Here is a 15415-nt window from a genome sequence, read left to right as displayed (position 1 = left end):
TAAATAAATAAATAAATCTCCGCAAGCCTAGTTTAAAGAAGGACATGTCATAGCGCTCGGGAAACACCGTGGAGGGGAGCTCATTCCAAAACCGGTGGTACGTAGCAGAAAAGATCTTTGGAAACGCAGTGTCGATGAACGCAGCGGTTCCAGACAATATGGATGAACTCTGCTCCGGTGGCGGGGGGTGTGATGATAAAAAGGAGATGAGGGGATCATCTCGAATAATTCCTCAGAGCATTCCCCATGGAACAGACCGAGGAACACATTTATGAAAAACTAAATCTTTACCCCACTGAATACACTGAGCCAACGAAATAGACAATATCGCTTAAAAGTTTCCTTTAACCTAATTTATCCACCCCTAGGGAAATTCTCAACATCAGGGACTATACAACAAAAACCTTTCTACGTACGAGAGAGCGTTAGAAAATTGTCCCCCATGTTCCAATACCAGTTGAATTTGTTTTAAATTTAAAATTTTTGTTGATAATTTTCTACGCATTTCCGTGTGAGCTTTTAAAATAATAAAATCAAAGGGTGAAAGGCTATTTGGCTTAAGCGATATTTCGCTTAGCACGCGACATTCATTATCTTTGTAATTAAAGGTGCTTTTTATTTGGTATAAGCATCAACTACTACTACTACTGAGCTGGCGCTATGACCCCGAACTGGGTTTTGGCCTCCGACAGTAAGCTTTGCCTGCCATTAATCCCGGCGCTGCGCAACACCTTGCCAGTCCGACACTTGGAGCTAACGTAAATTTCCTTCCACAGCGTCAGACCAGCGGTACTTGGGCCTCCCTCCGGTACACCCACGTACACCCGTTTCACAGCCCGATCCTGCACCATACGCACTACATGACCGAGCCATCCGAGCCTCCGTGCCTTCATCTCCCCCAGAATATTTGGCTCACCAAAAAGCCTCTCCACATCCTTATTTTTCCGGACGTGCCAAGAACCGTCGTCAGCATTAGCATCAACAGGCCAATGTTTTTAATTGAACTTCAATTAAGTTCAAATAGCTGAAGAAGTTTTTTTGTTATGATATTGTTACGCGCTGGGCTTCGGGGTAAATAAAATTCTAGCGAATTACAAGTTAACATTGTATAGCACTTCAAACACTTCACAAACACTTTAAAACTCTCAATTCGCTTCTTCCGCTTTGCTTCAGGTGATCCGTTCGCTGTTTCGCTTCGAGTAGTTCCGATTACTGCGTGCCCTCTCTGCTTTATAGCCGAGAATATTCCACACATCTCTAGTATTGTGTTTCCGGCCCGCTATCTGACAATAGATGGCGTTGTACTTCTCGAGCGTTCTAGATGCTACTAGATCCTTCGATATTCGTTCGACTAGTCGGCAATAGATGGCGCTACTCTTACTGGGCTAACAATATTTTATTCAAATTTTAAACTTGAAATGGCTCTCCTGTGAAATTGCAAAACCTTCGCTTAAACCAAATAGCCATTCACTTTTCGATATGTACCTTGGGTTCCGTGATGTGTGGAGTATCAAAGTTGGCGTTCTTGTTGGAGCTCGAACCGGCCTGACCTGTTCAATTAAAATTACACGTTTTTTATTTATTGCTTAAATGGGTGGACAAGCTCACAGCCCACCTGATGTTTAGTTGTTACTGGAGCCCATAGACATTTACAACGCAAATGCGCCACTCACCTTGAGATATAAATTCTAAGGTCTCAGTATAGTTCTCGGGGCGGGGCGTTCAGTACCGTTCACTAGGCGGGGTGGTGGTGGTGGTGGCGTGCGGACTCACAAGAGGTCCTACCACCAGTAAATCGTGCAGTATATGCATGCCGTAAAACCTAGCACGGTGTTCCCCGAACGTTACGACATTTGGTTTTAAAATAGTCCTCAGTAATACTGGTGTACAGTATAATACCGGTGGTAGGACCTCTTGTGAGCCCACGCGGGTAGGTACCGCCACCCTGCCTATTTCTGTCGTGAAGGAGTAATGCGTTTCGGTTTGAAGGGTGGGGCAGCCGTTGTAACTATACTTGAGACCGTAGAACTTATATATCAAGTTGGGTGGCGCATTTACGCTGTGGATGTCTATGGGCCCCAGTAACTACTTAACACCAGGTGGGCTGTGAGCTCGTCTAACCATCTAGGCAATAAAAAAAAAGTTGACTTGATTGTACCTTGTTCTGGCACTGTTGATGTCTATCGGCCTTATCTTAACATTATGTGGGTCGTAAGCTCGCCTGCCCTTGAACGCAATAACAAGTTCTATTTCTATTCACACAAATATACTTGACCCTTCGGTCTGATTTATCCGGTTTGAAGGTTATCACGTCTTTATGGTAACTCATTCGGTAACCACTTGCGTATAACCTTTAAACATATTTACGACGATAAAAATAAAGCTTGCCCCGTGAGCGAGAAAAAGAAAAACAATTTCGTGGCAGTAATCATTACGACAAAAGAAAAATATAGCGTAAATCTTTTCTGTTAAGATTTTGATTGCTTTGTGACAGTGTTATAGCTTACACCCACCGGCCTCGTGTCACGTGAATGAGTCTTCGAGAGATATTTTTGGATGCGTAAATTTATTTTATTTACGGAGAAATGTGAATTGTCGTTTTGCATAAAATATTACGGAGCTCCAATGAGTTCGTGACGAAAGGAAATTGTGGCGTGAAAAGTGTGGCGATACAGATTTATTTACGCGCTATAATTCGATTAAAACAAATTTTACTGGTGGTAGGACCTCTTGTGAGTCCGCGCGGGTAGGTACCGCCACCCTGCCTATTTCAGCCGTGTAGCAGTAATGCGTTTCGGTTTGAAGGGCGGGGCAGCCGTTGTAACTATACTTAGACCTTAGAACTCATATCTCAAGGTGGGTGGCGCATTTACGTTGTAGATGTCTATGGGCTCCAGCAACCACTTAACACCAGGTGGGCTGTGAGCTCGTCCACCCATCTAAGCAATTTTTTTTTTTTTGAAAAACATGATTCACTTGCGACTTTTTCCGCATACTTAATAATAGATTTCACTGGTAAGGTGTGCCTGTAGAAATATTAGTATTCCGTCTATTTCTATCGCGAATCAGTCATGCGTTCCTATTCAAAGAGTGGGGCATACGTTATCTATCTATACTTAATATTATAAAGCTGAAGAGTTTGATTGTTTGAACGCGCTAATCTCAGGAACTACTGGTCCGATTTGAAAAATTATTTCAGTGTTAGATAGCCTATTTATTGAGGAAGGTTATAGGCTTTAAATAACATCACGGTAAGACCAATACAAGTGGAGCACCGATAAAGAATGTTTCAAGATATTTTCACTTTCTAGGTAAATGAAGTGGGGGGTAAAATTTAGCGTTATGCCAAAGTAACAGCCTGGCCACGGGACATTCGCCGATACGAATATTCGCGCGGTGCGAACGGCGAAGCGTCTAGCGACTAAAATAAGAACATAGAAATGTACCTAACAAGCCACGCGCACCGGCGACCGGCGAAGCGACCGGCGGAATGTACCGAGCGAATCGCGCGGGCGACTTACGATGCGGCGGGCGAGCAAAACAAATGCATGAATAAGGACGGCGCAAGCCACGGAGTCGAGCGGTAGTCGCGGCGAATAGTGCAGTGATTAAATGAGTTTAGTTGTTTTCGCCGCGAAAAATGAACGCCGAAATTTTTATATTTTATATTTTTAATAATTTTTTTTTTATATTTTTAACTCGTCGTGGCCAAACGGATAAGACGTCCGGTGTTGAGCGATGCACCGGTAGTCGAATATCAGGCGGGTACCAATTTTTGTAATGAAATACGTACTCAACAAATTTTAATGTTCACGATTGATTTCCACGGTGAAGGAATAACATCGTGTAATAAAAATGAAACCCTCAAAATTATAATTTGCATAATTACTGGGGGTAGGACCTCTTGTGAGTCCGCGCGGGTGGGTACCACCACCCTGCCTGTTTCTGCCGTGAAGTAGTAATGCGTTTCGGTTTGAAGGGTGGGGCAGCCATTGTAACTATACTTGAGACCTTAGAACTTATATCTTAAGGTGGGTGGCGCATTTACGTTGTGGATGTCTATGGGCTTCAGTAACCACTTAACACAAGGTGGACTGTGAGGTCATCCACCCATCTAAGCAATAAAAAAAAATTAGCTGAAATACTAGCTAGACCAGCTATTTGGAAGTCTAGCCACCCAAAGTATTTCTCGTACTTCTTGTGGAATTCTCCATCTATAGGTATGCTCCGATTCTTATTCAAATCATGTACTTCACAATCTTTTCCAAATAATAGGTCCTGAACCAAAAAACTATTAATTTGTAAGCAATATCGAGATAATTTCGATATAGACATTTCGCTGTTGGACTTCCTTACTAGTCGCGGCGGCGAACGTGAGTACCGGTGGCCTGCAAACGGTGCTGCGCGAATGGTCGCCTCGTCCACCGCTTCGCTGTTCGCACCGCCGATCCCCGTGGCCAGGCCGTAACTATTCCACGCGGACGGAGTCGCGAGCAAAAACTAGTTTAATATAATTGAGAACTCAGTCACATCTTTTAATCGATAGTCGATATTCGCGCAGCACTACGGTCTCTGATGAGTTCTTAAAATACAAAATAAACTTGGACTAAATAAAGGATCTCATGGTCTCATCCCATGAGATCCTTTATTTAGTCCAACGCACTCACCTTTTACTTCAGGCGTAGTCGAGCTGCAGCATTTCTTGAGGAACCTCCGAAGCGCTCCTCTTATGTCCAGGGTGTAGGAGCCGTAGACGAGCGGGTTCATGCACGAATTGGAGACGGCCATCGCGAATAACAAATCTTGGATTCGACGGGAGACCTTTGAAGCAGATTCCCGGTCCACCATGTACCTGAAGGGAATGAGTATTAGTACCACCGGCTTTAATTGATTAGATTGTAATCTTCTACCCACGTATGTAAAGCTCACCCTCTTTAAGAACGGTAAGCTGGTAGATAACTCAATTGTTGAGTTAAGCTCGCCATTTTATAACTTTTCGCAATTATTGTATTGTATTGACTGTGTGTAAAATAAAGATATATTTTTTAAGGCGTTTTGGGGTATTTTCTGAAGCCTGCCATTGCCCTGATTTGTTTGACTGGGTGGTAGACATCTTGTGAGTTCACATGGGTAGGTACCACCACCCTGCCTATTTCTGCCGTGAAGCAGTTATGCGTTTCGGTTTGAAAGGTCGATACTGAGACCTTAGAACTCATATGATGCTGGTAAAAGGCAAGGTATGCGGAAGAAGGTTCAGAGGCAGAAGTCAAATGCGCTGGTCGGACATGAGACGCTCCACTCTCTACACTTCAGTCCACGTTGCTATCCACACAGCCGAGGATAGGCAGGAATGGCGCAGGATAATCCAGGAGAAATTAGTTAGAAAAAGCCACGACCCTCAGCATTGAGGGTAATCGTCGCAAGGAGGGAGAACTCATATCTCAAGGTGCGTGGCGGCATTTACGTTGTAGATGTCTATGGGCTCCGGTAACCACTCAACACCAGGTGGGCCGTGAACTCGTCCACACATCTAAGCAATAAAAAAATATATAACGCATAAATATATAAGCAATAAATAATATAAATAATATATATAAATAAATATATAATATAAAACGGCCGTCTGGTGTAGTGGTAAGTGACATGGTCACTACACAAGGGGGTCGCGGGTTCGAATCCCGCCAAGGGAAGATATTTGTATGATAAATATAAATGTCTTTCCAGGGTTATGGGTGTATATTAAATATATGTATGTGTATAATAAAAATATTATATTTATTTCCGGTATCTGGTACACAAGTTCTTTACGAACTTAGCACGGGACCAGTTAACGTGGCGTGATTGTTAGTAAATATTTGTATTTGTATTTGTATTTATTATATGTTAATGTTACGTATGTATGTAAGAAAGGATGTATATATATAATGATATTGGGTACTCCAGAATAAATAAACAATAAAAGACTTAATTGCGTTATCTGTTATGTGTATAATGAGAAAACAACATTTAAAGCCCTTAATTTAATTAAATTATTATTTTTAATAAACTGAACTTTCATTTTACTGAATGTCAAACTTCACTGAATGACATATAAATGAATGACATATATACTGGTGGTAGGATCTCTTGTGAGTCCGCGCGGGTAGGTACCACCGCCCTGCCTATCTCTGCCGTGAAGCAGTAATGCGTTTCGGTTTGAAGGGTAGGGCAGCCGTTGTAACTAACTGTACTTGAGACCTTAGAACTTACATCTCAAGGTGGGTGGCGCATTTACGTTGTGGATGTCTATGGGCTCCAGTAACCACTTAACACCAGGTGGGCTGTGAGCTCGTCCACCCATGTAAGCAAAAAAAAAAAAAAAAAAAATTCCTTTTTATAAAACTAAAGAGTTTTAGACTATAAAGGTTTTCCTTTACATATGAAAGGATGTATGTAAGAAAGGAAGAAAGGTTGCGAGTTTGGTACTGAATTACTTTTGAAGACTTAAATATGTATTACAAGTAAATATACTTAATGATTCACAAAATATTCTATGAAAAGACGTCAGTGACTCTGCAAAGTTCCTAGGTTAAAATAAACATGCCAGTTTGTTTTTAATTCAAGCCATAGAACGCCCACTGGCCACTGACATTAATATTTTTCTTTCTAACAAATGAAATTTATAATCTCATTAAACCATTGCATTTTATAGCTACCTTGTTATAAGATAAACATTTTCTTTCCAAGTATTAGTCGTAGCGCGCGCTTAGAATAACACCACCCTATTTCTTCGCTTGGGGGTCTTAAAACTGATTAAGGAATTCAATCTACTATGAAGAGCTGTGTGTTTCCAAGTATCAAATCTGTCTATACTGCGATCGTCAACCAGCACATAATGGTTTTCGTCGTGTCTTGAGTACGCACGGGTGGTCACAACCACTCTGGTTATTTCTGCCGCAAAGCAATCATGCGTCCCGATATGAAGGACGAGAAAGATGTTAAGCTATATGCACAATCACTCTGCCTATTTCTGCCGCTAAGCAACCATGCGTTCCCACATAAAAGCCAAGAGAGAAGTTGAGCTATATGCACAATCGCTCTACCTATTTCTGCCGCTAATGCGTCCCGACATGAAGGCCGAAACAGATGTTAAGCTATATGCACAATCACCCTGCCTAATTCTGCCGTTAATGCGTCCCGACATGAAGGACGAGACTGATGTTAAGCTATATGCACAATCACCCTGCCTAATTCCGCCGCTAATGCGTCCCGACATGAAGGACGGGACAGATGTTAAGCTATATGCACAATCACCCTACCTAATTCCGCCGCTAATGCGTTCCGACATGAAGGACGAGATAGATGTTAAGCTATATGCACAATCACCCTGCCTAATTCCGCCGCTAATGCGTTCCGACATGAAGGACGAGATAGATGTTAAGCTATATGCACAATCACCCTGCCTATTTCTGCCGCTAATGCGTCCCGGCATGAAGGACGATACAGATGTTAAGCTATATGCACAATCACCCTGCCTAATTCCGCCGCTAATGCGTCCCGACATGAAGGACGGGACAGATGTTAAGCTATATGCACAATCACCCTACCTAATTCCGCCGCTAATGCGTTCCGACATGAAGGACGAGATAGATGTTAAGCTATATGCACAATCACCCTGCCTAATTCCGCCGCTAATGCGTCCCGACATGAAGGACGAGATAGATGTTAAGCTATATGCACAATCACCCTGCCTAATTCCGCCGCTAATGCGTCCCGACATGAAGGACGAGACAGATGTTAAGCTATATGCACAATCACCCTGCTTCATTCCGCCGCTTATGCGTCCCGACATGAAGGACGAGACAGATGTTAAGCTATATGTACAATCACCCTGCCTATTTCTGCCGCTAATGCGTTCCGAAATGAACGACGAGACATATGTTCAGCTATATTTTAGGACTATAAATCGTCTCCCAAATTGCATAGAAGAATTTACGCTTATGTCTCTGGTTACGAACCGCTTGATAACAGGTAGGGTATGAGCACATCATGACCGAGTACCATAGCATAATTAAAACCAGTTTTGCGCTTTAATCTTGCGTTTTTCATGTCATTATATTATTTCTGACGTTCCGAAGACTTTACAGTTTTCGTGGTCACGGACCGATGCCACGAAAATTGTAAAGTTACTACCTGTACCCGATCGCTTCGCTGGGCATTTAAAATTAACATTATCATTTCTTACCCCCACAAACATTCTCCAATTCTCATCATTAGCGCCCCCGCAACTGGTGTAGGGAGTCCAACAGTCATTATTCCTATTCCATAGCCTATATTATGCCATAGCCTATCCATTAAGTACATGTATTTTCTACATGAATACCAAGTTTCAAGTCAATCGGATGCACGGTTCGGTAGTTATAACGGAACATCCGTAAAAGCCACTGTAGATTTATATATTAGTGTAGATTCGAAAGTAAAACGAAGTATTATAATTAAAAAAAGAACGGCCCGTTACTCTATTTACCGAACACATTGTGATTCGTACGAAAACAATATATTCAGCTAGAGATTAGGGCCCGCCGACGTGTTAGTGATTAAATTTCAGGCGAAATAACAATGAGCTTCACACATTCAGAGGAAAATGTAGTACAATGTGTAAGCAGATATACAATATGTCTGCGTGTCAGCATTGTATGTAAAGCAAGAAACATGTATTATTTATTAATTAAAAAAGATATTTATTGTATAGACGAGTGAACAAGCTCGCCGGCCTGCCTGATTTTCAGTGGTTATCAGAACCTATGGCAACGGACCGGCCGCACTGGACATCAGTTGGAGAGGCCAATGTTCAGCAGTGGACAGCAGACAGGCTGAGATGATGATGATGATCAGAACCTATAGACATCGCGATATCAATATCGCACACCCAACTTGAGATATAGGTCTCACATTTTTTTTTATTGCCCTTGCAGGCAGACGAGCATACGGCCCATCTGATGGTGAGTGGTTACCGTCGCCCATGGACTTCAGCAATGCCAGGGGCAGAGCCAAGCCGCTGCCTACCGCTAAAACACACATCACATAGAAGTCTAAGTTTCAAATTTAAGTTTAATTGCTCTTCCACCCTTCATACGGGCGGACCCGTTATTGCTTTGTAGTATTCATTGTGTCTGCGACTAACAAAAACCGGAGACTATACTATAGTGAAGGGTGGTATGTAATCCCATAGCGGTGGTCATGGACAACGAACAGAGCCGTCCGTGACCACGAAAACTGTAATGCGTAAAACTTAACAAAAGTTTTCAGATTCTCAGGTTTTTAGATTATAAGCACATAAAATAACATCAAAGACATTGGACATTGGACTTTAACTTGTAACTATACTTGAGACCTTAGAACTTATATCTCAAGGTGACTGGCGCATTTACGTTGTAGATGTCTATGGGCTCCAGTAACCACTTAACACCAGGCTGGCTGTGAGCTCGTCCACTCAAATAAGCAATAAAAAACTTTACTAGCATTGTTATTTAAATATGTACAACTAAAACAAAAACATAAAAAGATAATGTGTACTCGTAAAAAAAAAGATTAAGAAAAATAAATCAACTGTCGGTTATTTAAAAAAATAATTGATATATCAATTTAATGTAATTCTTTTCCGTTATATAACACTGATTTTAATCTGACTGACTGACGCTTCGCTTGCTGCTTGCGCTTACGTTCAAGATGGATGTGTTTTGATTTTTCTTCGATTTATTTTACTGGCTCTGTTTTATGGATCTTATCCTCCCTTCAAAGACGACTTTGGCTCAGCAGTTAAGGATCACAGCTAAATTCGATTATGGATACCGATCAATAACGTTTCATACTACGACTGAAAAACATTTTGTGAATTGTGGTTTTAACCTGACCGAGATTCAGAACCATACATTGGATAAAAATACATAAGGAACATCTCTCTTATCATAATTAATAAATTAAACATTAAGAAAAGAAAAGTTCTTTAAGTATCTCACAATCCGATACTTATTTATATAGAAAATTAACCTCAAAACTATTTTATTTATTTATTTAATTTTTATAATAGTGGCGTCAAACTCAATATATTTTTTAGATATCTAATACATTTAAGAATTTGAAACAGTCCATTTTTATAGCAATATTCGATGCTTCCAATGAACACTACGCTAACTCCAAATTCGTAGATTTACAGGAGGAGCGTTTAAACGAAAAAAGTTGATAAAATCTTTATTATTGCAAATATGATTATGGTTTTTTCTTGTGTAACTAGCTGATTTACTCTTGCTTCGAACCCCATCAATAATGATTTGTAATACTTTTAAAATAGTGAAGCGTATTGCGTAAAAAACGAAAATTTCAAAATTTTGAGTTGGAATAGTGTTCATTGGAGGCATCGAATTTTGATGTCCATCTTGGGCCCAGTACACTATGGAGAGTGGGCATTCCCCTTTGAGTTAACTTTTACGCTATCGAGAACGTTAAAAAACTCGCACTAAGCACACAGAACACCACCGGTTTACTGGTGGTAGAACCTCTTGTGAGTCCGCGCGGGTATGTACCACCACCCCGCCTATTTTTGCCGTGAAGCAGTAATGCGTTTCGGTTTAAAGGGTGGGGCAGCCGTTGTAACTATACTGAGACCTTAGAACTCATATCTCAAGGTGCGTGGCGCATTTACGTTGTAGATGTCTATGGGCTCCAGTAACCACTTAACACCAGGTGGGCTGTGAGCTCGTGCACACATCTAAACAATAAAATAATAATAATAAAACCACCGTTTGTGAGGCGTCCCACGCCACCGAGGACAGATCGATGTGGCGTCATATAATCCGCCTCAAGATTTTGAAATCCCACAGAGGTAACGACACTCAGCAGACATACAACAGATTTACAATGCAAAAAGGTGGGTGCTCTTTCGTATATCACAATACTCGCCTAGATTCTATTGTGGCGACAAATGCTTACATTACTTCACTTAACAGCACCACGATAACATTATTAATGTGGATAAAACAACGAGCTGTAAGCATGATGTAAAATAAATTAATTATTGCTTACGAGATAATATTTTCTGCGAATTTTTTTTTCTGACAAAGTTTTTTACTGATTTATCTTACCACCGCTATATAAAATACTAATATTGATGTGCCTTTGGAAAACATACAGCATTGTATTATGAAGAAGCAGTGTGTACTTAGCTTAAATTCCTTGTCTATATCCAACCATAGACAGTCAATTTAGTTCCATCTTTAGCCGCTAGGTGCTGCCAGCAAGTATAAAGGAAGCGCAGCCATCTTTGATCTTCATAGCGTTGTGTACTTTCGTACTGTGAAGTCGCAAATCCACAAATATTTATTCGACTTCTTATTAATTGCAAAAAATATTTATTTTGTGTTTCTATGAGTGTTATTTTGCAATCATTACGGGTATTATTTACCAATCCTATCATCGGACGCCATGAATCACGCGTCATCTGTTGGAGGTGATGTTGAGTCAAGCTCCATAATTTCTGAGAGGGAAGATGTCCAGGCGAGACGCGATGGAGACGCCTCGCGTTCGAACAGCTCGTCAAGCGAAAAAGAACAAAAGGAGTCTCTGCGTAAGAAACGACGGGATTCAAAGGTAACGGTCGATCTTCGAATCGGCTCGTTATCCCACCAGGTCAGTGACGTTGTAAATCTAATAATGCATCAACTGTGTGTAACAATTGAATGTAACGAAAATTGTTGTAAAACAAATTGATCTCGTCAATACGGAAATTTTGACAAAAACACAACAGATTTAAACTAATAATCTTTGTAACATAATTACTGAAAACTTTGGCAAATCGTCTCCGTCGTACAAGTTACCCGTAAAAGCGTTTTAAATTGTATACGGAAAAAAGGGCCGTATGGATAGAAATAAGACGTCAAAGTTTAATTTCCGTGGTCTCTAACAAAGTATCCTGTTGCCAACGCACCACTCATTGAGGAATTTTTGTTTGATAATACTAAATTGAAATCTATTCAGTCCCTCGGAGGGCTACAATCCTATTTGTCACGACCTCGTACAAAAGGCAAGCCAAACATTATAAACATAGTCCGTAACATCTGGCACAATCCAGAGGGGGGCAATTGAAGACACCGAGGGGAGGCACTGAGTGCCACCAAAATTGTAATAATTTGTAAACCATGTATGGTTACCAAATACCGTAAAAAAAAAAAAAAAAACTACCTTTTTCTGCGGAAGAAAAGCGACTGATCAATGCGTCCAATTTTCGAGAGTTGAACAAGGTCGTAAAGATAAAACACTTAACTGTTTTCGGACACCTCGGTACCAAACTTTCTCCACCCAGGGGACTGGATGATAGAACTGAACATTTCTCAGGAATATTTTTCTAGTATCAGTCGCAAAATTTCGTCGATACTTCTTGAGGATCAGTACCAAGGTACCAGTATCAGTACCTTCAGGAAGGAATCGGTACCTTCTTATGAGTTAGTATGAAATGACATGCCTACCCTTCGGTCTGGCTTCAGAGCCACACCTTTTTGCTTCTATAACATGCGGGTCGCAGAGACCTTGCGTGCAAAGGGAACTCGAGTGCTAGTGTCTACCTAGACGACTTCCTTTTGGTCGACCAAGACAAATCCAAGTTGAAACTTCAGGCTGCAGAAGCTGTGAAGCTTTTGGATTAACCTTTTTTGCTTCCATAACATGCGGGGTCGCAGAGACCTTGTGTGCAAAAGGAACTCGAGTGCTAGTCTACCTAGATGACTTCCTTTTGGTCGATCAAAACAAATCCAAGTTGAAACTTCAGGCTGCAGAAGCTGTGAAGCTTTTGGATTATCTGGGCTGGCATGTCAATTTCCATTATATAGGGTGCTCGGTCGCTCGGTCGCGGAGATATTGCGTGCAAAGTCGAGTGCTAGCTTACCTACACGACTTAATCTTGTTTCACCAAGACAAATAAACGTTTTTGTTCCCATAGCATGCTCGGTCGCGGAGACCTTGCGTACATAGGGAAGTCAAATGTTAACGTACCTACGCGACTTTCTCTTGGTCCTTGAAGACAAATACACCTTTTTGCTTCCATAGCATGCTCGGTCGCGGAGGCATTGCGTGCAAAATCGAAGTGCTAGCTTACCTACACGACTTGATCTTGTTTCACCAAGACAAATAAACGTTTTTGCTCCCATAGCATGCTCGGTCGCGAAGACCTTACGTACATAGGGAAGTCAAATGTTAACCTACCTACGCGACTTTTTCTTGATCCATGAAGACAAATACACCTTTTTGCTTGCATAGCATGCTCGGTCGCGGAGACATTGCGTGCAAAGGGATGTTGAGTGTTATCCCACCTACGCAAATCCCACCTGGTCCATCAAAAGAAGTCAAAGTTGAGTCTTCAGGCCACATAAGCTTTAAAGCTCTTGGATTATTTGGGCTGCCAAGTCAGCCTTACAAAAAATCAATTAGTACACTGGTTTAAGAGATGACATGTCTAGGGATTCGATGGAAAATTGCGAGAAATAAAGTGACCACTCAACAACATCCTAGCTCAAACTCTGACGGAATTACATCAATCTATGCTAACTTGCAAATTTTCTTGCGAAGTTTCAAGAAAAAACACCCCTGTAGAAAACAGGCCATCCTGCATGTGTTAACAATTAAATGCAGTGCTGACGCGGAGCCACATGTCAGACATTGCCGATGCACAAAACCAACCATTTCCTCGCAACGGAAGCTTCGGACATGTGTAGGGGTTACAAATGCAGTGCTGACGCGGAGCCACATGTCAAACATTGCCGAGACACAAAACCAACCATTTCCTGGCAACGGAAGCTTCGGACATGGATAGGGGTTACAATTAGACAAAATATTAACGTCCTGTCTATGGTCAGCTCAACAACAGAAACTGCTCACCCACAAAAGAACTATTTGCAATGGTAGTGACAATCAAAACGAATCTGAAAGTATTTCACTAGCGTTGACCTTTCGATTTTTAAACCTAAGCGATAAGTTCAAGATAACTGTCAGTTTATAATCTCTCGGGGAGATACAACATCGTAGCCGACAGGCTATCACGAGGAAATCAACCTGCGAAATGGCACTTTTTACCACAAGTGACCACAAAAGTTTTTCGAAAGTGGGGTCATCCGGATATAAACCCATTCGCCGACCAAGATGGACCTTCAGCATACCGTAGAGGATGCAACTAGCATGGAGAATTCCTCCTCTCAACCTTCTCCCCGGAGTACTGACTCACTTCAACAGTGTCTAGGGAACCTACCTGGTAGTGTTCCCAGACTGAACGAAAGCATTTGGGTTTCCAAGCCCTCAGATCCCGAACGCTAGATAACTCGCACGAAATCCAAAACCTTCCTCCTCCACAGGTTAAACATTAACCCTGAAAGCTTAGAGAGGGGGGGGGGGGAGGTTGTACAAATAACAGACTAGTCTACACAGGAGAAGATTTATTGAAAATTAGCTGGTTGCAATCCACTTTGTCAGCATACTTACCAGCAACTAGAAGATGGTGCATATGGTGCTACAGTTTTAAAATTGATCCTAAGTCTGCAGATGTTGCCAAATTCTTTCTTTTCCAAAAAGAAAATTTTGCCTATAAAACAATCCTTCTGCATCATAAAGCAGCGCTGTCGACTTTCTGTGGGCGAAACACATGTAGGACAGCAAACATTCTCAAGCTCTCTAATAAAAATTGCTATTCTAAAAAAGCCATCGGAATAGCTAAACAAAATTCAACTACTTATACAATTTTACTAAGTGTAGTCCCATTCACATGAGATCCGAGAATAGTTCTAAATTGGTTTTCTTCAAACCCAGCCACCAGATCACGCCTCAATGTAGCTTGAAGGACACCAACAACCATGTTGCTGGCTACTGGACGCAGAATTAATGACCTTACTTTGCTCAACATTTCTAAAGACAGTTTCTTTGATAACAGAGAAAAACATCTTTCTGATACCAGTCTTTGGGTCTAAAATTGAAATCCATTTTCGTCAATAATCTGCATAAGTGCTTTCTAAACATGAAACTAAAGACATGCCCAGTAAGATTCTTAAGGACTTTTTTCTAACTATGTGTGTTGTCACAAAAGCGGCATCCCGTACTGTAATTGGAAACTGGTCTTCGTTCAACCTTACGAGGTAATGGCATCAACGCATCTCTAAGAAGTTGTAGATCAGCAGTAGCCTCTGAGATGGATTGATAATGAACCAATGGACGAAATACTTTCTAGAGGCAATTGCAAATCATCCAAACGTTTACAATAATTATTGCCGAATAATAGAGCTTCCTAAAGATCCTCACGATTCTTTTTTTCAAAACATTTACTCCTACATGATGTATATACATCATTTATACATTTTATACATTTTATACATTTTCTTGTATATACAAGATAAAATGTTTA

At 41.2% G+C, this 15415-nt stretch overlaps 1 protein-coding gene across 1 annotated transcript in view; it reads right to left on the bottom strand.

The window, feature by feature from the left end:
• Positions 1 to 1467: 1467 nt before the first annotated feature.
• Positions 1468 to 15415, bottom strand: part of NGR-A29 (neuropeptide receptor A29) — a 94831-nt gene continuing 80883 nt past the window's right edge. Inside the window, exons 6-7 of the mRNA XM_089736587.1 lie at positions 4668 to 4852; positions 1468 to 1550 (exon numbers count right to left, since the gene is read on the bottom strand). Coding sequence (XP_089592713.1) covers positions 1468 to 1550; positions 4668 to 4852 — 268 coding nt within the window. The remainder of the gene's footprint in view (positions 1551 to 4667; positions 4853 to 15415) is intronic.

The sequence above is a fragment of the Bombyx mandarina genome, chromosome 21 (genome assembly GCF_030267445.1).
Source record: "Bombyx mandarina strain Sakado chromosome 21, ASM3026744v2".
NCBI lineage: Eukaryota > Metazoa > Arthropoda > Insecta > Lepidoptera > Bombycidae > Bombyx > Bombyx mandarina.
The sequence above is the reverse complement of the archived record's forward strand: the minus strand, read 5'-3'. Positions and strand labels throughout refer to the sequence as shown.